This window comes from Haplochromis burtoni, unplaced genomic scaffold (assembly GCF_018398535.1).
Source record: "Haplochromis burtoni strain Fernald_Lab_line unplaced genomic scaffold, NCSU_Asbu1 Contig_64, whole genome shotgun sequence".
In the NCBI taxonomy this organism is placed as follows: domain Eukaryota; kingdom Metazoa; phylum Chordata; class Actinopteri; order Cichliformes; family Cichlidae; genus Haplochromis; species Haplochromis burtoni.
The window spans coordinates 1,575,282-1,598,410 of NW_024582425.1; the positions used below are offsets into that span (position 1 = coordinate 1,575,282).

At 39.0% G+C, this 23,129-nt stretch overlaps 1 protein-coding gene across 6 annotated transcripts in view; it reads left to right on the forward strand.

Moving 5' to 3' along the window:
* brd2b (bromodomain containing 2b) overlaps window positions 1-9,135 on the forward strand; it is a gene marked incomplete at its 5' end in the record, with an annotated part of 10,142 nt that extends 1,007 nt beyond the window's left edge. For 2 of the 6 annotated variants that reach the window (XM_014334012.2, XM_014334015.2), the window contains 9 exon segments: window positions 646-790; window positions 1,680-1,843; window positions 2,070-2,570; window positions 2,760-2,888; window positions 3,022-3,267; window positions 3,368-3,618; window positions 3,806-4,122; window positions 5,990-6,118; window positions 7,520-9,135. In XM_014334012.2, coding sequence (XP_014189498.1) covers window positions 646-790; window positions 1,680-1,843; window positions 2,070-2,570; window positions 2,760-2,888; window positions 3,022-3,267; window positions 3,368-3,618; window positions 3,806-4,122; window positions 5,990-6,118; window positions 7,520-7,650 — 2,013 coding nt within the window. 6 annotated transcript variants of the gene reach the window in all.
* Window positions 9,136-23,129: the final 13,994 nt, after the last annotated feature.

The window sequence follows — 23,129 nt, forward strand, 5'->3', positions numbered from 1 at the left end:
TTTTTTTTTTTTAAACCCTTCACCCTTTCCCTTTACTTTACACAAAATGCCCTGCGATTTCTCTGCTATCCTTCATAGCAAGAGAACATGTACTACATGTGCTCCTCAGCATAACTTAAGGGAAGCAAGGGAAAATTTTAAAGTGAAAGACAAAAGGCCTAATGACTGCAGAAATGTGCTACATGTAAATAATTTTGCAAAGCAGACTCAACTCAACCTAGATATGTAAATTAAGCAATGGCTTGTGTGTAACAGATCATTTCAATGTTTATACAAACTTACATTTTGCATTAAGTTGTCTCGTAGATAACCATATGAAGTGTCTTAGCCTGGGATTTCTATGGTGATTGTTAACATCTTTATGTGGGGGAAAAAAGTGGTTTAGTTTATATTATTATTTATGAAATGTAAGCACTAATCTTAGGAAATTCTTTTCAAGAATCTGTAATTATCTGTTTGATCTATTTACAAATAACAATCAAAAAGGATGTTTTTAAAATTGTATGAATGTTCCTGTCAGTCTGTTAACAAATATACAAAAAATACAAAACCTTTATTGTTAAACTGAAATGACATTTATGCAAAAAATAGTACTTCTTATATTTTATTTGTGCTCATGTGTTGCTTTTTTATTTATTTGGTTAGCCAACAGATGACATTGTGCTGATGGCCCAATCCCTAGAGAAGATTTTTCTTCAGAAGGTGGCCCAGATGCCCGAAGAGGAAGTTGAACTTCCTCCTCCAGCTCCTCGGAACAAAAACAGCAGGGGAAGAGGTCGTAAATCTTCTGGTAAGTAGGGATGGAAATTGAGAACCGGTTCTACCAAGAACTGGTTCCTGGTAGTCGAATTCTTCAGAATCGTTAGTCTGCTTGCTTATCGGTTCTTCTACTTGCGCTACAATTATCTGATTTCAGTTGTCGGAGATGGAGAATAGCTGGGCAGCTTACTGCAAATATGCTGGTGTGAGTGACTGTAGCCTCAGGTTTATATTGTTAAAGGGTAATTATGAGACTGTGCGTTTAGGGTCATTTTACAGAGTAGGATGAAAGTAATGTTTTGAGTAGCATAATGAATTATTTTCTCTGAGAGTAATTTAGGTAACTTAGTCATTACTTTTAATAAAAATGTTCCGTGTAATATGTGTAATATATAACTTTTTCTTTTTTTTTTTTTTTTTTTGGAGTAATGACCCAACACTGGTCACAACAAAGAGGCAAAATACATCCAACAAGTACAAACATTTGACCACACAACGTACAATTAATTTGCACAAATGTGATGTCTTTATGCTGCTTAGCGATGGTGGTAAGTTTCAGAGCCAAGCTTGTGAGAACCCAGAATTGATCAAAAAAGTGATAAGGAATCAATAAGTTACATCGATAATGGAACCAGAATCACTAAATTCTTATCCAAAATTCCCATTTTTGCCTGTAATTGTGAAAATCACGATACAGGCTTCTAGAGTTTCATATTGTCTTTATTCCAATTTACTGCTAAAAACTGGAGCATTTTGTTTTAGATATGCAAATTTGTTTGAGCCATATTTTGGCAATTAAAGATGTTAAGATGTATCTATTTACAAGTAGGAAGGCATTATGAAAGCAACATTTATGACTGAGGTGGTGTTGTTGTGTAGCTGAGTTGCAACTCTTAAATTTAATATTCTTTATCTACCAGCATCAAGGGCTCAGCAGGTGCCAGCAGTGTCCCAGTCAGCCTACTCCCCCTCATCCTCAGACACGGGGGATTCCATGCTGGCCAACTCTCCCCAGACTGTGCTAACTAAAAGCCTGCCACCAGCTAACATTATGGGTTTACCTCCTACACAGCCCACAACCAAGGTATGTAAGATAGAATGCTGATTAGAATAATTTGCATATCTAGATTTTAGCATTCAAAATCGATGTTGAAACACTTAAGTTCTTTTTTTAACAGCACTAAATGTGAAAATAAACTGTCCTTTGTTAAAGATGTAGTATTTCAGTTGTTCAGTTGTGAGGATTATAAGCCGTGTAACAAAGCCATAATAAAGTGATCGCAACAATTTCCAACTTTTTCTTTCTATAGAAGAAAGGTGTAAAACGCAAAGCAGATACCACCACACCCTCTACCATGGGCTTCACTACTGTGGGCATGTCAGGAACGCCGCACATGGTGGGCTTGGGGAAAGGGGGACACGGGGGTCAAATCCATGACACGTCCATGCACACTGTCTCCTCAATGGGAAGCATAAGCTTGGAGACCCCACCTGGGATTGGGCTCGTCAGGAGTCCTGGAGGCCCTGTCCTGCTCCAGCCAATGATGGCTGGCACTGGACGCAGAGTTGGCAGCGGACGCCCCATCAAACCCCCCAAGAAGGACTTGCCCGATTCTGTTCAACCTCAGCCCTCAAGGAAGGGAAAACTCAGCCCACAGTTGAGGTACTGCAGTGGGCTGCTGAAGGACATGTTATCAAAGAAACATGCTGCGTATGCATGGCCTTTCTACACACCTGTGGATGCAGCTGCACTCGGACTTCATGACTATCACGATATCATCAAGTGTCCTATGGACCTCAGCACCATCAAGGTGACTTTGAATGCGTGAAAGTGTGCTCGCAGTACTATAATAGTAATATTTCTTTTTACTAAACATACCATGTTGAAATGATAAAACACAGAAGGGGGAAGGATTTTAAATGTGAATGTAAAATGCAGTGGGAAAAAAAATCTTCTATTAAAATCTAATAAATGTCCATTTCCTGTTTTTTACAATCAGAGGAAGATGGACTGTCGTGAGTACAGAGATGCTCAACAGTTTGCCAGTGATGTTAGACTGATGTTCTCAAACTGCTACAAGTACAATCCACCTGATCACGATGTTGTGGGGATGGCACGGAAACTACAGGTGAGCAGCAGTTACACGGACCAGGCGCCCTCACACAGGCTTCTTCAGTTATATTTGCTACTTTATTACTCACTTTCCTCCTTTCTTACCATTTAACTTTTTATTTATTTATTTATTTTCCTCCATGTCTCAGGATGTCTTTGAGTTCCGTTTCGCCAAGATGCCAGATGAACCACACATGGAGCACACAGCCATGTCCATGAGTGGGCATCAAACATCCTCTTCATCATCTTCCTCCTCCTCATCCTCCTCATCTTCCTCCACCTCTGAGAGTGAGCCTAGCAGCGAGAGTGAGGAGAGTGAGAGCAGCCCAAGCTCAGACAGCGAGGAGGAGCGAGCACATCGCTTGGCTGAATTACAGGACCAGGTGTGCACACAAGTAAGATATTGAGTAGCTACTATTGAGGTATTGGAGGGTGTTTGTTGCATCAAACTAAACGTGGAAACAAAAACGTCTTTAATTTGTATATTTTTCTCAGCTCCGAGCCGTGCACGAGCAGCTAGCTGCTCTCTCCCAAGGCCCCATCGTCAAGCCCAAGAAGAAAAAGGACAAAAAGGACAAAAAGGAGAAGAAGAAAAAGAAAAAGCTGGAGAAGCGAAATCGAGGAGTCCGAAGCAGAGCAGGCTCTGAGGAATGGAAGATGCCCAGCAAGTTGAAGAGCAAATCTGCCAAAGCAGGTGGCTCCCAGGCCAAGAAAAGCCAGGGGAAGAAGAGTAACAAGAACAGCAAGTTAGTTCAAAGAGTGAACCACCACACCAGTTTTTTATTTTTACTTTTATTTTTTTTTATTATTTGATCTCATCTTCATCATCCTTCCTTTTTGGGGTTTAGTGAAACAAATAATTATACTGTTCAACCAGTTAAATGTTTTGAATGCAAAACAGCTGATAGCTGTGCTCTTCTTCTGTTATTTCAGGACTTCAAAGAAGCCTTTCTACCCTCCACTTGCCACTTCCATGTTACCACACTATGACTCGGAGGAAGAGGAAGAGATCGTGCCCATGTCATACGATGAGAAGCGCCAGCTAAGCCTCGACATCAACAAGTTACCAGGCGAGAAGCTGGGTCGTGTGGTCCACATCATACAGTCCAGGGAGCCCTCACTGAGGGACACCAACCCTGAGGAGATTGAGATTGACTTTGAAACACTCAAACCATCCACACTGAAAGAGCTCGAGCGCTACGTGATGACATGTCTGAGGAAGAAGCCCCGTAAGCCGTATGCTGAACAAGGTAGATAAAATGACCACCAAGACAATGCCAGCATATTCCTGTTTAGCAATATCTTGGATGTTTTTGTAATTGACAAGGTATTGAGTGTCAGAACCTACTATCAGTACCTAACATGTGACATATCGTTAGCTTCATAGCATAAGTGCCTAAGTCATTTTTTGGTCAAATTGAGATTTTTGCCTAACTTTACCCCCCTACCACTGCTGCATCATCCTGTCCGTCTGAAACACAAAACACAAAAAAATGACTTAGGCACTTATGCTATGAAGCTAACGATATGTTAAAGTCTGTAATGGCTAAGTACATCTGAGCATGTAGGAAAAAATAGACTGTTAAACTTGGAGAGTAAAGTTGATGCTGAAGAAAGAATCGGTAGTTTTGACTCATGCAGCCACACACGGAGGGCAATTATATATTCTTGTTAAGAGCTGATAGCGTCTGCGTCCAAATGCCCCTTCAGTTCCCAAAGTCAAAGAACCTGATCCAGTGTTGAGGTTAAATGGCACAAATGCTTTTGATTCCTGAAAGTTAACCGTATACTGGCTCTCACAGTTGATATAATCAAATTCTTGGAAAGAGGCTTTACAAGGCTGAGTGGATACTTTCTGCCTCTGCATTTCGAAACCCAGTATGTATTGTACTGCTGTAACTAAACAAGTTTTCAATTAGTATTACATTTATTTGACATCAAAAACAAGAACCTAGTAGGTTTTTTTCTTTGTTTGTTGTTGTTGGGGTTTTTTTTGTTTTTTGTTTTTTTGTAGTGAATGTAATACAAGTTTGTGAGTGGAGGCTCTAGATTCTCTGTTCAGGTGACACATAGTAAGTTAGATACACTTGTAGTAAACAAATTACTGATTTATGACTGAAAATGTACTAATGCAACAGTCTGTGGGTGGACAGTGAACGCCAGTTAACCAAAGAGTATGAAGTACAATGGTTGGCAAGAGTTTTACATCCTGTGATGAATCTCAGTGCTCCATGATAAACAGCATCCAACATCTGTAAAGAGCATTCATAGTGGTTGGTGTTTAACAACAAATGATACATAAGTAGATGTATAGAAAAAATTATGTATATTTAAAAAAAAAAAAAAAAATTAAGAACCTTAATCAGTGCCATCTAAATTTGGACTTGGAAACGATGGTACACTAGTTTTAATGCAGGAAAAATAACAGTTTTCCTGCACAAAAATATCTGGTTTTCATGACAATAGTGTGTAATATTTCCCTGACTGGACTGACAAGAGGAATAAAACTGTAGCAGAGGATTACGCCTATCTGACAGGCATGTAGTTTAGTTTAACCAGTTTAACCACATCACCTTGGTGTTGCACTCAAATCTTTCTATCTAGCGCCCTCCTTCATGTCTGTCAGTGACAGAGAGGCTAGGTTTCCTCTTGACATTAAGTTCTGAGTTGACGTGTATTTGTTTAGCTCTTTGGCTACACAGAATGAAAACCTGACGGGTAAAGGCCAGAGTCTATGGAGACAGACTTGAGACTGCAAGTCTTAATTTCACTACAAATCATTTCTTTGTATGTTATAACTTCTCTCTGCAGCAGATGCTAAGCTAAAGCACCAACAAAGTGAATAGAAGTAGCTAAAGTTGATGGTTTCTTCAAATATTTGACGCTGCCCCCTGGTGACTGGTCACAACTACAGCATGTAGATATGACTGCAGAGCTCAGCGTAGCACTACTAAGCTGCTACTTAAAATTAGTGAAGAGAGCAAGAAATTTAATCTCTGTATTTAACTTAACACTACTCAGTACTGACTTAGAAATGGTGTGACACAGTATACTTACCACTGTATTTCTGTATGGTCCCCAGCTCTGTAACAACCTTTTTATCATCTTATATTGCAGCAGCAAAGAAAGGCAGCATTGGCAAGTCTAAAGAGGAGCTGACCTTGGAGAAGAGGAGGGAGCTAGAGAGGAGGCTGCAAGATGTCAGCGGACAACTCAATTCAGTCAAGAAACCCACGAAACCTAAAGGTAAGCTCTCACATCATCACATTTCTGTGTGGATGCAAACATGTCTGGTTTTCAGAGCAACTTACAGTTTCTCTAAGTTACTCAAATACTGTGTACTTCAATAATTCAGCGAAGATGGCACAGCGTTTCAAGTGTAGAGTTGGCCTTTGCTCCCTGTGCGAGTTCCCTCAAGTACTCCAGACATGCATGTTAGGTTAAATAGTGATTCTAAATTGGGAGAGACAGAACGGTTGGATTTGACTTGTGTTCTAGTTTGTATAGTCAGGACAGTCTTTTCATATAATGCTATACTTAGTAACAAACTACCTTAAAAATCCCTCTGAGATGGAAATGTGTTTTGGTTGTGTAAATCTACAGTAAGCCATCATAATAATATGGAATGCCTCATGTGTGTGAAGGTGTCTGAGACTTTTGCTGATCATTAGAAAACCAGTTTGTTTATTTCTTTAAAGTGTGGACAGGGCTTTTGTTTCGCTTATCTGCATACCATAATGGGCTTTTATTTGAGAAACACTCGTAGGGGTTTTCTTTATTATTTTAGGGTTTTAACCTTACAATAACAGGCAACTGTTGTTGTGATATAGTGCTATATAAATACAATTGAATTGAAAATTGAATTTCATTAAAGTATCTTCTTCTCTCCTGCTGCTTAAAGATTGTTTGAAGAGTAAGAACATTCATCGGCCTGCAAATGCATTAGTAGCAGGGAGGGTTTAAACCAGGAGTGTAGATCAGAATGAGCGAGAAAAATGGCAAAGTATTTAAACACCATGATTGTGTGCTGAAGCGGGATGCATAGTATTAGACATGTGTGCGCCTGTGCCCCCACACAAGCAGGAATTTAGAAAGTGTTGAGCTAAAACATACCTTTTTAAACCGTGTGCACACTTTCTAGAGCGATTCAAACCTGTTATGGTGACGTTTAGACTATATTTAAGGCTGTACATCTTAAGGTTTTTCCTCTTTTGATTTGCAAAAGAGGACAATGTGTACAGCTGGCTTTAGATGGAAAGAAGATACTATTTCTGTGTTTACACAGATTAAGTTGTGAATCTAGAGTTTTATGCATCAGGCCCCTGGAGTTTATCTGTCTTTCTACCCTGTGTGTATTTGAGTTACAGCTTTAACTTCTGGTTACATGTTATCCCCTGGCCATTATATCACATCTGGCTATAAATGAGCTATTCTTTTGTTTTAGGAAACTTTGGCTCCAGTGGTTCACACTCTCCATCACTAGACTCTTTGTAGAAGCAGAATTGTCTGTAAAAACCAGATGAAATGTGAGGTTTTGCACGTATGGGCTGTTTTGGCAAAGACGCTGAGAGAAACACTTCAGTGCTTTCTTCCTTTTCGTACAGGTGCATCCATTAAACATTGTTCTCTTTGCTATTTTCTCCTCAGTGGAAAAGCCGAGTGCAGTGGAGACTCACGCCCAGCCATCACGCCTCAGCGGAAGCAGCTCCAGCTCAGACTCGTCCTCTTCCTCCTCCTCATCCTCTTCCTCAGACAGCAGTGATTCAGACTCGAGTTGAGATTGTTAGCAAAAAACTAAGAAGTCAAACGCTAATGTCTCAGGGACTTGGGCTGGCCCAGGACACATCACGCCCTGAAGCGATAGTTGGCTGAGATTGAACACTGCAACAAAAAAACACTCCAAATGGACTTCTGTAATCCTGTAATGTTTTGAATGTTGGACTGAGGGATGTGGAACAATGTCTTTGTGGATTATTGTAGAACCCAAACACTAAATGCCTTGTTCTCCCCTTCCTTCCCTTTGTAAATACTTGTACAAATTTATGTTTCTTTTATAAAGAAGATTTTTATGGGGATCCCTGAAGAGGGAGGTGGAGTAATAATTTAAAAAATTGATGTGGAAAGACGGGCCTGACTGAAAAATCTGTTTGGCTGGCCTTACACTGTCTCCTTTTGGTGAAAGAATGGAAGAGCGTCATATTTTGTTTTCTCCTCCCACCCACATATCCTCAGATGTTACTGGAATTGAAACCAGCAACCTTTTGGTCTCAAGCCTTGCTTTTCTAACAATTTTAGATGAACCCCTAGACTCAGCCTTAATGATTGTTCATAGCGGTTACAATATTTGGAGAAATCCAATACTGTTGACAGATCTGGCAGCCTCTGAGCTGCATTTCAAAGCATGCTATGGGATCTTCCATATTCAGGTCAGTTTGAGATTTAGATTTCTCTGTTATGTTTACATAAGTTCTCAGTTTAACAATAACATTTATGCTGCAGTCTGTTTTAGTACAATATAGAGTAACAGTTTAATGTACTATAAATACAAAGTTTAGCAGCTAAGATAGATATTCATTAAATTTGTACAGTTTTGTGGCTGCACTGTTCTCCTAAAAAGCCAGCAGCTATTTTAAGACCGACAAGTCTTATAAACACGTCTCAAGCTGAACTCATTTCTTACAACTTACTTTGACGTTTTCATCCTTCATTACATCAAACAGTAACTCGAGTGTCCGTCTATTTCTGAGCTGAAAGCAAGCTGCTGAATGTTATCATGTTACAGTTTCTAATTTCCATATTAATTTCCTGAACATCTGAAGTATTGCATTACCATTTCTTGCAGACCTCTGTAGCACTTGAAAACACTGGCTGCTCAGCGCTGACTGGAACAAATAGTGACGACTGATTAAACTCAAGCTGAAAACAACACGTTTCCTGTAAACCGATAGGAGAGCCCTCATTGTACATGCATAGTTGAAGCTGTTGATGAATGTTCAGTAAAGATATGCTTGTATATAATTCAGCTGTATTTGCTGTTGCACAAACTAATGTATTTCTGCTGTTTGGTCTCCTTTTCCCCTCCCAGTTACCCTTTTTGCTTTTTTTTTATTTTTTGCTTTTTTTTTTTTATTTTTAAGAAAAAAACATGTTATCTCTCATTCCAGTTGTCTTGGTTGTTTTCTGAAGAGGATTCACATGCTGCCTCTCAGAAGCAAACCTTTCATTTGACAGGTGTTTATTAAAAATAACTTCTGTAGAACAAATGTGAGATGTGGGAGTTTTGCTTTGAAGCTTGTTAGCTACGCAGCTGCAATAACTGCATATGGATAAAGTTGATCAGACAAACCGGAAAGCTTTATTTTTTTTATTATTTATTATATTTTATTAATTTTTATTAATAATATAAATATTAATTTTATTTATAATAAATATTTTCTTTTGTTAAGCGATGCGACAATCAGTGAGCAGCAGTGTGGCCTCATGTTTTGAGAGCATTGGTTTGGGTGATGAACAGGTTAAGAGCATATTTGTGTAACAGCATAACAAGATTAATGGCCCCATGTGGGCTGTGAACTATAAAGTTAGCAGTTTGCCTTTCCCCCCCTTTCTACTAACATATTCTGACATTTAGAAGCTCAGCATTAATAACAAGGAAATTGCTCCAGCAGGTGGCAGCAGTTATTCATATTAAAATCTCAGTGAAAACCAACAACTGGTTCATGTTAAGACCGTCATCTCCGAATCCACTGGTACCCAGTTTGATATTAGGGAGGGACGACCTTGAAAAGGTGAAACCTGCTCTGTTGGTTATTTTGAAGCTCAAAAATACCAGAAGGTGTTTAATGTGTTGCCAGTGATGCTGATTAACTGCCACCCATAATGGTGCTGGAGCAACTTTTTATATCAGAAACCTTTGGAAAAAAAAAAAGAAAGAAGAAGAAGCAAAAACAACACAGTCATGTTTTTGCTGAAATGGAGTATGCTGTAAAAAAAGGGAATACATCCTGTGGTCAGTTAAAATTTACCAGCAGGGGCATTTGCATCAGTATTATAACTAGTGTTCAAGAGACTTTTTGAATGCCTCTTGTTCTAAAATGTTACTATTTTTATCCATTTGAATATTTTCCCAGCCAGGCTACATCTGAACAACAGAAAGCATCATGGTTGGTTACCTGCCAGTGTCTAATGGAGCCAAAAAGCATGGCTGCTAACAATTTTTGGAGCAGCTTGGCTGGTGTTAATAAGTAATGCTCCACATTATTTGAATTCTCAGACCATATTTAGCTCATGCACAGACACTGTATTGCTCACAAAAGCTGCTTTAAACAGCTCGACTGCGCACAAAAATATGCTATATTATCATGTAATATCGTAGGTGGTGGTTAGCACTGTCACCTCACAGCAAGGAGGTCCTCGGTTGGAGTCCAGTCATCAGTTATGTTATGTTGATCCTATCACCTGTAGTGTATGTCCTGAAACCTTGCAGGGCAAGGGATGTGTCACGGCAGACTGGCAAAGACTCATATGTGAGGAGAGAAAAGACTTCATTTGGCATCCTCACTCATCTCTTTTCACTCTCTGTGTGTTTATAGATCAGTTTGCATTTAATCTTTAATAATTAGTTATTATTAATCTCTGTCTCTCTTTCATAGTGCTTGTCTAATCTTCCTGTCTGCCTCTCCTAACCCCCCAAACAGTCACGGCAGATGGCCACCCCACCCCGAGCCTGGTTATCTGGAGGTTTCTTCATGGGAAGTTTTTTCCTTCGTATTGTCACCAAGTGCTTGCTCAAACGGGGTCACTTGATTGTTGTGTGTTTCTCTGTGTTATTGTAGGGTTTTGACCTTACAGTACAAAGCACCTTGAAGTGACTGATCAAATAATTTACCTTTTAAATAGAGATTTTGTTTTTCTTTGGCAAAAATAAAAATAATAATAAAAAAATGTTGAATGAAGCAACAGGAAAACGTACTAAAGGCATCAAAAGTAAAGGTGTTCCACCTTTATAATAATGTCATATTCTGTGTTATCATATTGTTGTGAGTAAACAATGATTCTAATGTCTAGACAATTGTTGGAAATGGGCCACTATTAATTTAAAAAATCTGTTTTCTACCAAATTAAACTGTAGCAAAAGAGTGCAGTGTTGTTATTGAAAGGAGTCATTAAGGAGCTTCTGATGTTTGATAGAAAAGCAGGTATGAGCAAAAATCCCCAAGCTGCAGGTAATCCTCCTGTAATCGTACTTATATTATGAGTGCAAGTTAAAGTGAAACCCACTGTTTATTGTGCAGACCTGCACTTGAGAAATATCTTGCATCCTTCTTTTGGTGTGAACACAGATTAAACTAAAATCATTATGATTAAAAATCTATGTGTCGACTCTTTTGCCTATTGACTCTTAAAATATTGTGTTTTCAAAGAAGTATGAAATCCTGGCATTAATTGATCTTCTTAATTTTAACTTATAGTGCAGAGAGCAGTACAAGCACAGATACTCAAACCTCACCCAGGAGACATCCAGGAGGCATCCTAGTCAGATGCTGAGACGACGTTAACTGGCCAGGGGAGATCACTGTCATGTATGTGCTCCGGCAAATCTACAGCAACTGTGTGACTCTATCATGTCCCAAATCTCTGATACTCAACAATCTGTTTCCAGCACCTTGTTGGTACTACCAAACTGTAACTAATGAAGTGACCAGTGACCCTCCAATATCACTGCTAATTACAAAGCAGTAGTTCTGAATAAATGAACTGTGAAATATTAGACTGTCAGTTGTTTATAATAAATCAGTTTTAGAGATGGATGTTGTCACTATTAGGATCAGGCTCACACTTTCAAAGTCTTTGTGCATCTGCTTTCAATATAGAACTATAATAGTAATATCAAACTTCTTGTTGTTACTTTAATTACTGTTTCAGACTGAAAGCGCCAATGATGCAGACACTTTAACGTGTGTTCTTCCACTTTGCGGCACAATGTGTTTATTTATCTAATAAAATATAAGCAAATGCGTGCTTTGGCATATTGTGCTGTAATGCATTTAAGGTTATTGCATTTGTGAACTCATGGCACACATGAAGGGAAGTGGAAAATGTTATTCCTTTATTCTGCACTGCAAGCAAAACACATTGAAACGAAAGAGGACAATTGTATTACAGAGTCTCGTGTGTATTAACCCTTCATCACAACAGTCTGTGATCACTGGCACATTCACGTAGTCACCATCAATTATCACAAGCTTTTGGGCAGATCTCTGCTCCTGCAGTCACCGCCTGACACAAATGATCAGTAAATAATGTTTGTCATGTCTGCTTGCTTGTGTTTTAACACCGGCGCAGAATGGCAATGCTCCAAACTGCCTCTGTCTCTGTTGGATTTATTTGGCTCAGGCCTGAATCTAATTATTTTCACAGTGATGGATGAGATAGCTGCCACATTTTAATATGGGAGTGTGTGCAGCTTCTGAGGAATGAATTCCTGTGTGTTAACCCACCCAAAAATCTAAATTCAGCAGCTTTGATTTTGCATTAACAGAACATATATATTCAAAGGGCTAAAGTCTTTCATACCTTGGGCTTTGTAAAACAAGATCAATATTTCAATTGGACTCCACTGATGGAGCAGACAGAACAAATGCTGAACAGCAGATTGGTGTCTGGAAGTAGCAGTGCCGAGTACCACAATCATGGCAATTATGTTACATGGGAAAGAATCGAAGTAGACTGACGACTTTTCTGTTTGCTCATTTACATGTAAGTGCTGCTATTAAGTATTTTTAGGCATGACAACAAAAACACAGCTGTGCAAAACCAAAGCACTTGTTCACTGCAGCATGGCCCTTGCATATCCGCTGGTTTATTTATTTTGCGAGAACAGGATGGAGTTTAGTTCTAGAGCACAAGAGGGTTTAGGAATGTGATTGTATCTATAGGATTTTGCAGGAGTGATGAGGTGGTGTTGTTTTTCATGTATTCCTGGTTAGAGTATTAGATAGTTTGATGAAATTACAGCCATATTTTAAAATGGAATAGAAATGCTGAATTGTAAAAGTGATTTTCTCACAATTGTGACAAACCACAGGGAAGATGACCCAAATGTAGGACACACAAAAGGCAGAGAGAGTTGATCTATATCCTTTATCAATGCTAACGTCGTACACAGGAAGCAAAGCAAGGCTCACCAGGGGCGGGCAAAAGGCAAAATCCAACGAAAGTCTCAAAATGCATGTACAAGCAAATCAATTGCAAACTGAAGGAAAACAAGAGAAAATCCCTGAAAGGTTTGGGGAAAAAAAGAGGACAAGTAGGCAAATGAAAGACAGGAGGCATGTAGAGTGGCTTGCAAAAGTGTTCGGCCCCCTTGAACTTTCCCACATTTTGTCACATTACAGCCACAAACATGAATCAATTTTATTGGAATTCCACGTGAAAGACCAACACAAAGTGGTGCACACGTGAGAAGTGGAACGAAAATCATACATGATTCCAAACATTTTTTACAAATAAATAACTGCAAAGTGGGGTGTGCGTAATTATTCAGCCCCCTTTGGTCTGAGTGCAGTCAGTTGCCCATAGACATTGCCTGATGAGTGCTAATGACTAAATAGAGTGCACCTGTGTGTAATCTAATGTCAGTACAAATACAGCTGCTCTGTGACGGCCTCAGAGGTTGTCTAAGAGAATATTGGGAGCAACAACACCATGAAGTCCAAAGAACACACCAGACAGGTCAGGGATAAAGTTATTGAGAAATTTAAAGCAGGCTTAGGCTACAAAAAGATTTCCCAAGCCTTGAACATCCCACGGAGCACTGTTCAAGCGATCATTCAGAAATGGAAGGAGTATGGGACTGGACGAGCTGCAGAGATCTACAGCTCAGGTGGGGGAATCTGTCCATAGGACAACTATTAGTCGTGCACTGCACAAAGTTGGCCTTTATGGAAGAGTGGCAAGAAGAAAGCCATTGTTAACAGAAAACCATAAGAAGTCCCGTTTGCAGTTTGCCACAAGCCATGTGGGGGACACAGCAAACATGTGGAAGAAGGTGCTCTGGTCAGATGAGACCAAAATGGAACTTTTTGGCCAAAATGCAAAACGCTATGTGTGGGGAAAACTAACACTGCACATCACTCTGAACACACCATCCCCACTGTCAAATATGGTGGTGGCAGCATCATGCTCTGGGGGTGCTTCTCTTCAGCAGGGACAGGGAAGCTGGTCAGAGTTGATGGGAAGATGGATGGAGCCAAATACAGGGCAATCTTGGAAGAAAACCTCTTGGAGTCTGCAAAAGACTTGAGACTGGGGCGGAGGTTCACCTTCCAGCAGGACAACGACCCTAAACATAAAGCCAGGGCAACAATGGAATGGTTTAAAACAAAACATATCCATGTGTTAGAATGGCCCAGTCAAAGTCCAGATCTAAATCCAATCGAGAATCTGTGGCAAGATCTGAAAACTGCTGTTCACAAACGCTGTCCATCTAATCTGACTGAGCTGGAGCTGTTTTGCAAAGAAGAATGGGCAAGATTTCAGTCTGTAGATGTGCAAAGCTGGTAGAGACAGACCCTAAAAGACTGGCAGCTGTAATTGCAGCAAAAGGTGGTTCTACAAAGTATTGACTCAGGGGGCTGAATAATTATGACACCCCACTTTTCAGTTATTTATTTGTAAAAAATGTTTGGAATCATGTATGATTTTCGTTCCACTTCTCACGTGTACATCCCTTTGTGTTTGGTCTTTCACGTGGAATTCCAATAAAATTGATTCATGCGGAAAAGTTCAAGAGGGCCGAATACTTTTGCAAACCACTGTAGGTTGAGGTGACTGGCTGTTTAACTGACCACAGGTGAGCCTAATGATGGCAGAGCAACCACACAGAAGGGAAAGCAGACGAAGCCACAAACAAAAACTGAGAACAATGTAAAGAAACAAAGAATTCCAACATAATACTGGAGATGAAAAGAATCACAAGCAGTCATAACTTATATTTATTTTTTACTTTTGAAATTATAAACCAGTCTTTTGATTTATTGATGTATGTGTGATATGCATTTTTTCTTGCAATATTTCTGACATATGTTATCATGACTTTTACAGATCACACAATTTATCAGCATGTTATCTACAGTTTTATATTTTCTCATAATTTTTCTTTTGTTTTTAATTTCACTTTGTTTCCAGAGTGGTGTCGTATTTTGGGCCCTGGTCCAGCTCCTCGGTTCATCCTCTCCGTGAAACAAGCTCTTTATTCCTTTTTTAACTAAGCCAGCTGTCTTCTGATTGGCTGACATTCACACACAGAGGGTCTGAACAGGAGGTGGCTGGGGCTTATGACATGATATTTTGGCTCTTGTTTACATTATACATCTCCAAGAGTAGAATCAACAGTCCAAAATCAAGTATTTTAAGCAGTACTTGCACTGACCTCATTATTTGAAACTTCTTAACCCAGCATCCACTAATTTAACAGCACATCTGAAAAGCCTAATAAACCCTTTAATAATTAATTCTGGTTTATTACTACATACATTCTCCTAGTACCTATGAGTATGCTTGATGAAGTAACGAGTGGCTTCCTTTAAACAGCTAACCTACCGCTATTCCTTTTGTCTTACTGGCAGATGTCTGTTTTGTTTTGTTCATTTCCCGTGACATGCATCGACACAAGATATCAGTTAGCCTTCGTTTAACATTCACCAACATGACAATGAAAGTGAGGATTATATAAAAAGAAAAATGTTTTATTTGTTTTGCCAAATGCTTCCTCTTGGCAGCAGAACAAGGGTCTGCATTTGTTTAGCAGATGTGCAATAAAACATGATGGATCATAGTGTCTCAGTTGTCTGTACTAAGCGATTTTCTCACTGTTACTGTTACACACACTGGCTGTGTGTACCAGGTGATATATGACTATGAGAATGGTGACAACATCACAGACACTGTCTTCTTTGTGGAAACAAACAAACAAAAACACAACTTAAAAGTATATATGAGACTCAGACTGTAGCTCATTATGAGAACCGGGTCAGGAAAGTAGTGGAGACTCATTCCAGTATCAAAGGAAAAACTATATAGATGTAGGTGTTTCAGCATTTTCTTTCCTCCTAAAAATTAAGCCCTTGTTTCAACTGATTTCTACCTCAAAAAAAAAAAAAAGAAATCCCAAATTTAGTCAGTAACAGCTGCAAAACAGTAATGAAAGCCTAAATGAACAACCCTGAGCTCTATGGATGAGAAGCACATTAAACCTCCTTTTGCAATGCATCAGTGACACTGACTCATCGTTTTACGGTTGATGAGACTGAACCTGCTCTAAAAATTTTCAGCTTCACCTCTGACAAGTAGAAATAAACCACAACCTGCCCTACATCTGTTTTAGTCTTAGGTCTTGTAGGTGGCCTCTTCAGTGAATGATCATGCTTGACAACCATTGAAAAAAAAAAAAAAGCCAAATATATATTTTAAATAAATACATGGACACAGAACACAAGGCTCTACATGCCTGCCGGTGCCTCTTCATCTGGATGATTTCTTTATTAAAAAAGGAAGCAGTGCTTCCGTTCCGTCCATTTTTTTTCATTAAATTGCTCGAAGAAAATCATTTAACCCATAATTCTCTGTCCTGACTCACTCTGCTTTGAAACATGCTATCCAGCAGCTAATTTAGCCAATTTTTGCTCTAATCCTTTTTATGCCCCAGTGCCTCCAAAATGTTGAGGTCCATCTGACCAAGTTGGCTTGATTACAGCTCTTTTGGATTTTCTCCTCAAAAGGTGAAGTGAGCTGGCCGAGAGGTGGCGGTCCTCATCTATGAGCTGTCTGCTCTCATTTGTTTCTCAGCCAACTGGACTCAAGACTTTAATCATACCTGGGGCTGCCACCTAAGACAGGCGAATACTTTCCAGAGTGAAAAAGGCTGACTGAGAAAGAACTTTATTCAGAGAGATTAAATTCCCAAATATAAGTAGACTTACATGTGTCTTTTTTTAACTCAAGTGTGCTTTAATTGAAAATTCAGTGATAATAGATTCACTGAAAATGAATAACAGTACTCACAAAACTGAGTTAAGTGTAGGCAATTAAACTCAGCACCATAATTCCAGGAGACCGGACAGCTTCTGTGATCTGCTCTCTGTGTGGAGTCTGCTGGTACGTTCACATCATGGATATAGCTTTATTGCATTAATTTTTATCTGACTATTCAAGAAGCTCTTATGATTGTATGATTAAAAATACTAAAATTGGCAGCATATCGATTGAAATTACAGCACTTTACACTGAATAGTGGACTTGGCTGGCATTTCAGGATCATTAGGTTTCAAATTGCACATTTAAAAGAGTCATTAGACCTCCGCTGACATGAATGCCATCCATGGGAAATTCATAATTATAGTAACTCAGTGCTGATCTTAACATGGCAGTCATGAGCTTCTCAAAAGAGCCGCAGTTCACATTTTCTCCAGGAGTGGTCCCTGTTGTGTTGCCATGCTTCCACACCTACCTGCTCTCTTGCCCCTAATTCCTTCCCTACACCAGCTCCATCTTCTCCCAGCCAGTTTGTCTATGTGGTCTGAAATTGAAATTCTATGTCACCAGCTGTTGTTGTATACCTGCCAACCTTTCACTGCCTTCAGCATGGATTGTGCATGTCTACGTGGTTTCTTTTTTAAATTTGTTTTCCCACACATTTATTATGTACTCAGCCTAAGATGTAGTTGTCTTGAATATCTTTGTAGTATTTCTGCATCTCTGTGTAAGTAATGCTTGCTGATCTTAATAATATAATATTTCTGTCTGAAAAGGCACTGGATCAGAAAATCACATGCTCATTCTGTGACTACACTGAGATTTCACCGGGTCATTTTGCCTAGGTGCAGCACTAAATACACGAAGAAGGCAGTTTGTTTCGGATCTGCTTTACTGCAGCTGCCAATCTCATGAAATACTGCAGTTTCGTTATAAATGCTAATATCAGAGAGATACAAAAAGAATGTCTTCTGGATTTGGTGTTGCATTATGCAGCTTGTCATAAATGGACATTTCAGGACACATTCTTGCTGCATTTGTTGACTTTATGTAACCCGACCCAAATCCTAACAGTGGTTTATTGCTGTAAAGCTCTTACTTTGAAGGAAAACCCGTTTTTCTGAAATTTAACCAAACATCAAGTGGAAGCAAAAATGAAATGTGAAACTCTCCAAATGCTACAAGCAGTCCTGGCGTCCTGACAGCTCAGCGTAACCAGTTATGTAATACATTCTGGTAACTTTGTGTCTCAGATAACAGGGCACAGTTTACGTTTTATAAACTTCTCTGAGATAAATGGCTAAGGAAGGAATTGTAGTTACATAGTAACTATGTAACTACCTATGTAACTATGTAGTAGTGCTTTAGACCTCTGTCTGATGCACATGAAAAGTGAGCAGTGAAGTATTATATATATATATATAACAAATATGCAGTTGAGTTGCCTGACCTACACAGTAAAGATAAATGGCACTGTGGGAAGGTGACATGCTGTTTCTGCTGTTTCTTTTTCTGCGTAATTCACCTTGTGACATGGCAGAGCTCCTCTTTGATCATTTCTGCCAAGGACTCGACTGACACATTATCCTTCAAAAAAAAATGAACCAGACTGAATAATAGCCAGAACCAGAGTTGGCTTTGTGTTATAATCATTTTATAAGAATAAAGTGTCAGACCTGTCACAATATTTTTCCCCTTAGTATAAGATTTCTGTCTTCACACTTGTGTATTAAATAAAGTTGATATCATTAAAAAACAAGAACATTTCAAAGTCAAACTTTGACAGCAGTCTAATTTTAAATATACAGCGGTAGTGTCTGATAATATGTGTACTGGTAAGCTCAGCTACAGCTGGAAATTGATTCCCTCCTACATATCTAAAAAGTTTTAACTTGGTACCAAATAATCAAGTCACAGTTAATCACAAAATAATAACAATAGCAATAATGTATTGTTGTTATTTAGCTGTTCCTCTAACAGTGATGCTGTTGGAAAGCTTCTCTGTTCCATTTTAACCATAAATAGATTTTAAACAATTGAATATTACACAGTATGTTAGTACAGAGAATTATCACCAGACTGCAGTTCACCTTCAGCTTTATGAAGAGGGGGGTGTCGGGGTGAAGGTGAGAGAACACAAGACATGAAAACTAAATGAGGGAATGAATGAATGAATTATTATTAGACTTAATAAATAAATATCAGGGTGAAACAAAAATGGCAACCCAAAGAGAGAAGAGTCGAAAACACATTGAAGCACATGAAGCAGAAATAAACCCACACAGTAGGGAACAATCAAACTAATGAGGACAGGCCGAACAATTACAAAGAAGGGAAAGGAACCAACAGCAGGAAGTGAAACCAAAACAAACAAGACACAAGACCCACAAGACAACTAAAGACAAATAAGACTCAGACATCAAGGTCAACAGTAATCATAGAAACTAGAAACACAACAAAACCCCAAAAATATAACTGCAACCAGAACTCAACAAAAAATCAGGACTATGACAGTTTAATCCACACAGTATATGACAGTATGGACACAGCAGGCAGTTATTTAATGAAAAACAAAGAAAACCTTCAGAGCACCAAATGGCACACAGACAAAGTTAAAAAAAAAAGATCAACAAAAATGATCATAAATTCATATGTGAAATAATGCAATAACTAGCTGTAAATTGTAACTACTTAAATCATGCATCATTTTTTATGCTTGAAGTCATGCTTGGCTTCTTGAAAAAACTCAGTATTTCTGTGAGAAGTTATTAAAGACCAAGAACGTCTAAAGAAAAGTGAACACTGGCCAGAAAAGCTACTCCAAATGCATGTTAATGTTGCTCTATTACTCCTTGATATGTAATTAGGCCCCAAAAATGAATTAGCTCGACTAATTCAAAGTCTAATGCTGTTGAGTGAAATAACATTATATTCAGCTTTCAAAATCACACAACGTACACATAATTGGAGCAAAACTCCTCTCCAGGCTGTGTAATTAACACCAATCTGTGGATATGACCTTTTCTATTAGTAACAACAGCTCTATGTGTATGAACAGGTAGTATGATTATATATATGCACAAGTATATACAAGAGTGTAGTCGACTAAAAGTTCTTCAAATTCAAATTAGAATCCATGTCTGTCTTTTCTTATCCTGCACTGAAAACCGGCTACCAATTGTCTGTGCACGAAGGGACTTTAAGATATTTGGTGTAAAAATATGAGCATCAGTGTGCGAGGATAAATGTATGAATGCATTAAAACTTTATCACTGACAGTCTGTTTCATAAGATAAGGCCGTTCTCCTTAATTCAAGAAAAATGGGTTTGTTGGGTTTTATCTGAAAACAGCGATAAGGTTGGATGTCTGAGCACATCCAGACAAGACAAACAAACTATTTAAAATATTCCTCGATCTCTTACAGTCATGTGAAGCTGTTGGATTGTTAGATTTTTTCCCCCTTGATATATGTAGACAAGTGAAATTAATTGTTTTTTAAACAGCACCTAAGGATAAAGATGGGATACAGAATCCCACAGAATCCCAAAGAAAACAAGGTTTTCCATGATTTATTCTATAAAAACATCAATACATATAGTATTCTTCTAAAGCCTTGGCATCAGAGCCTTGTATTTCTCCCTTTAGCAGAAATGCCCTCTTGTAGGCGTTATGCATAACCGTACCCCAGTCACCTTTTGCAATGAACACTCTTCCATGTAAAATTATTTTAGCTGTGAGATGTTTTAAGGTTTTGCATGTGTTACATTTTCCAAATTGATCACAAGATTTAAATTGATTCAGATCCTTGCGTCTACTAGCTCATTCCATCACACTCCATTTCTTCTTTTTGCACCATGATTTGTTTACACTGTATATTAAAGGTCAGTGTGCTGTTTAACCCCCAGCCCTCATTCCCCTGACTGGGATGAGGGTTAAACAAAATATGTAGAACCCAGAGGTATATTTTTTGTCATATTTTAGTTGTTTCTTGTCCCTGTGCAACCACAGAGAGCCTTTGGTTTGCAAATGATGCTCATTCCTGGTCGTGTAATTTTTATAGACAATATTGTGAGGCACAGCCAAGGGTTGGAGGGTATCAGATTGTGTGGGCTCAAGATTTCATCTCTGCTTTTTGTAGATAATGTGGTTGTCTCAGCTTCCTCCTGCACACTGGGTGGTGTGCAACTGAGTGTGAATCATCTGAGATAAGAATCAGCACCTCCAAGTCTGAGGCTGTGGTTGTAGGCCAGAAAAGAATGGAGTTTCCATTCAAATCTAGGCAGTTCCTGAGTTGCTTCCCAGAGTAGAGGAGTTTAAGTCTTGGGATCCTGTTCCTGAGTGAAGAGAGAGTGGAGTGGGAGATTGACAGACAGATTGGCACAGATGTGGTACGAGTCTGTTGCGGTGAAGAGAGAGCTGAGTGTGAAAGCAAAACTATTGATTTAAAGCCTGATCTATGTTCCTACCCTCACCTGTGGTCATGGGCTGTGGGCAGTGACCGAAGAATGAGACTGTGGAAACAAACAGCAAAAATGAGTTTCCTCTGAAGGTTGTCTGGGCTCAGTCGCAGAGATAAGGTGGGGAGCTCGGTCATTCGTGAATGTCTCAGAGTAGAGCCGAGTCACCTCCTCATTGAAAGGAGCCAGCTGAGGTGCACGACCTGCTGGGAGGAGGCCCCGGGGGAGACCAGGACACACCCGAGAGATGTCTGGGCCTCACGATGTTTACTGTGTGTTTATTTCAAGTATTTCATGTTGAGGTCAGAATTGCATCGATTGGTTTCATCTTATAAATCCAACACAAATCATGTTTACTTGAGATTTCTGAAAAATAAATGATGTCAGAGTCAGAGGATGGTAAACAAGCTTTTAGATAATTGCAGTTTTGGTGAAATGGTCATTTCTAATTTGCATATTAATTATATATTTTTTGTAATAATACTATTCTTGGATACTATTCTCTCTTGGATGACATTAATGATGTTCTGAAAAGAAATAAGGTTTATTCTTAATTTATTCTTGGAGGACCCCAATAGTAGTCTGTGTATATTAAATATGTCAGTAGGATGAGGGTTAATGTTCCACTTCGTGTTCAGCTTTCAGGGGATGCGCTCAGATTATCTTCATGCTCTTTTTACTTGAATTGAATCAATGACTGGATGTAAAATATGTTACATTCTCTGATCTTTTGTCCTTTTGTTGAAACAGAGCTGCTGGTCCTCTCGTTGTCTCTCTTTGTGTGTTCCAGGTCTGAATGTGACAAGCAAACATCGCTCTGTTCTTTAGTCAACATCTAGATCCAGCAGCAGGTGGGCTTTGCCTTTTGGCTGCTGGGCTCTGTGCTGGGTGAGGTTAGGTTTGGATTTTGTTGAGCATAGCTTGAAATGTGCTTCTGGAAAGTGGCAAACTTGTAAAACCACAGCCCTTTTATTTTGTGTTTGTTTATATCTGCCTATAATGCAGTTGTCAATTTATCTTTAACAACCTTTTCACCTGTTTTGTGGTTAACCAAAGAGACTATGGTTTCTAGAAAGAGTGGGAGTTGTTATGTTCATTGTTATTGGCTTGGAGATCCCAAAGTGTATGTGCTTCTGTCTTCATTTACATTTTATGTTTTTACTTATTGTTACTTTGTAAATAAATTTACTCCAGTAGAGCTTTTCTTTATGCATTTCAAGAAACGGTTATAACTTGACTGATGTAGTTTCTGGGAATGAAACCAGACAAGATGCCATAAACTTCTTTCTAGGGTCAACAGGGAGCGACTGGTCTGTTTTCAAAAAGAAGCCAGATTGTGTAGAAATCTATGTGAAAACATGGATTATGTCATGCTATATTAATTAATACAGGATGATTTTTCTTTTAAATGAGCACCACTACTTTCAGACTAATAAACCACTACTGTATGTGTGTGTGCTGACCTCAGTTTTTCAGTCAGCTCAACCTTTAATGAAAAAAAAAGTGATGGACAAAATGCTCAATCCATGGTTTTCAACAGTAGTCCACAAACCAGTGAATGATGTCATGGTGGTTAGATGCATCTTTTATAAACAGCCGGTGCCCTGAGGCAACAAAGCAACCCCAAACTACAACACTTTTCCTGCCGTGGCTCACAGCTGGTCTGAGGTTGTTCTGAAATGTGCCTACTGTTACTGAAGCCAAACAGCTCTATCTCTGAGTCATCTGTACACTGCAGATTTTTCCCTAAAGAGTTGCCTGTAGG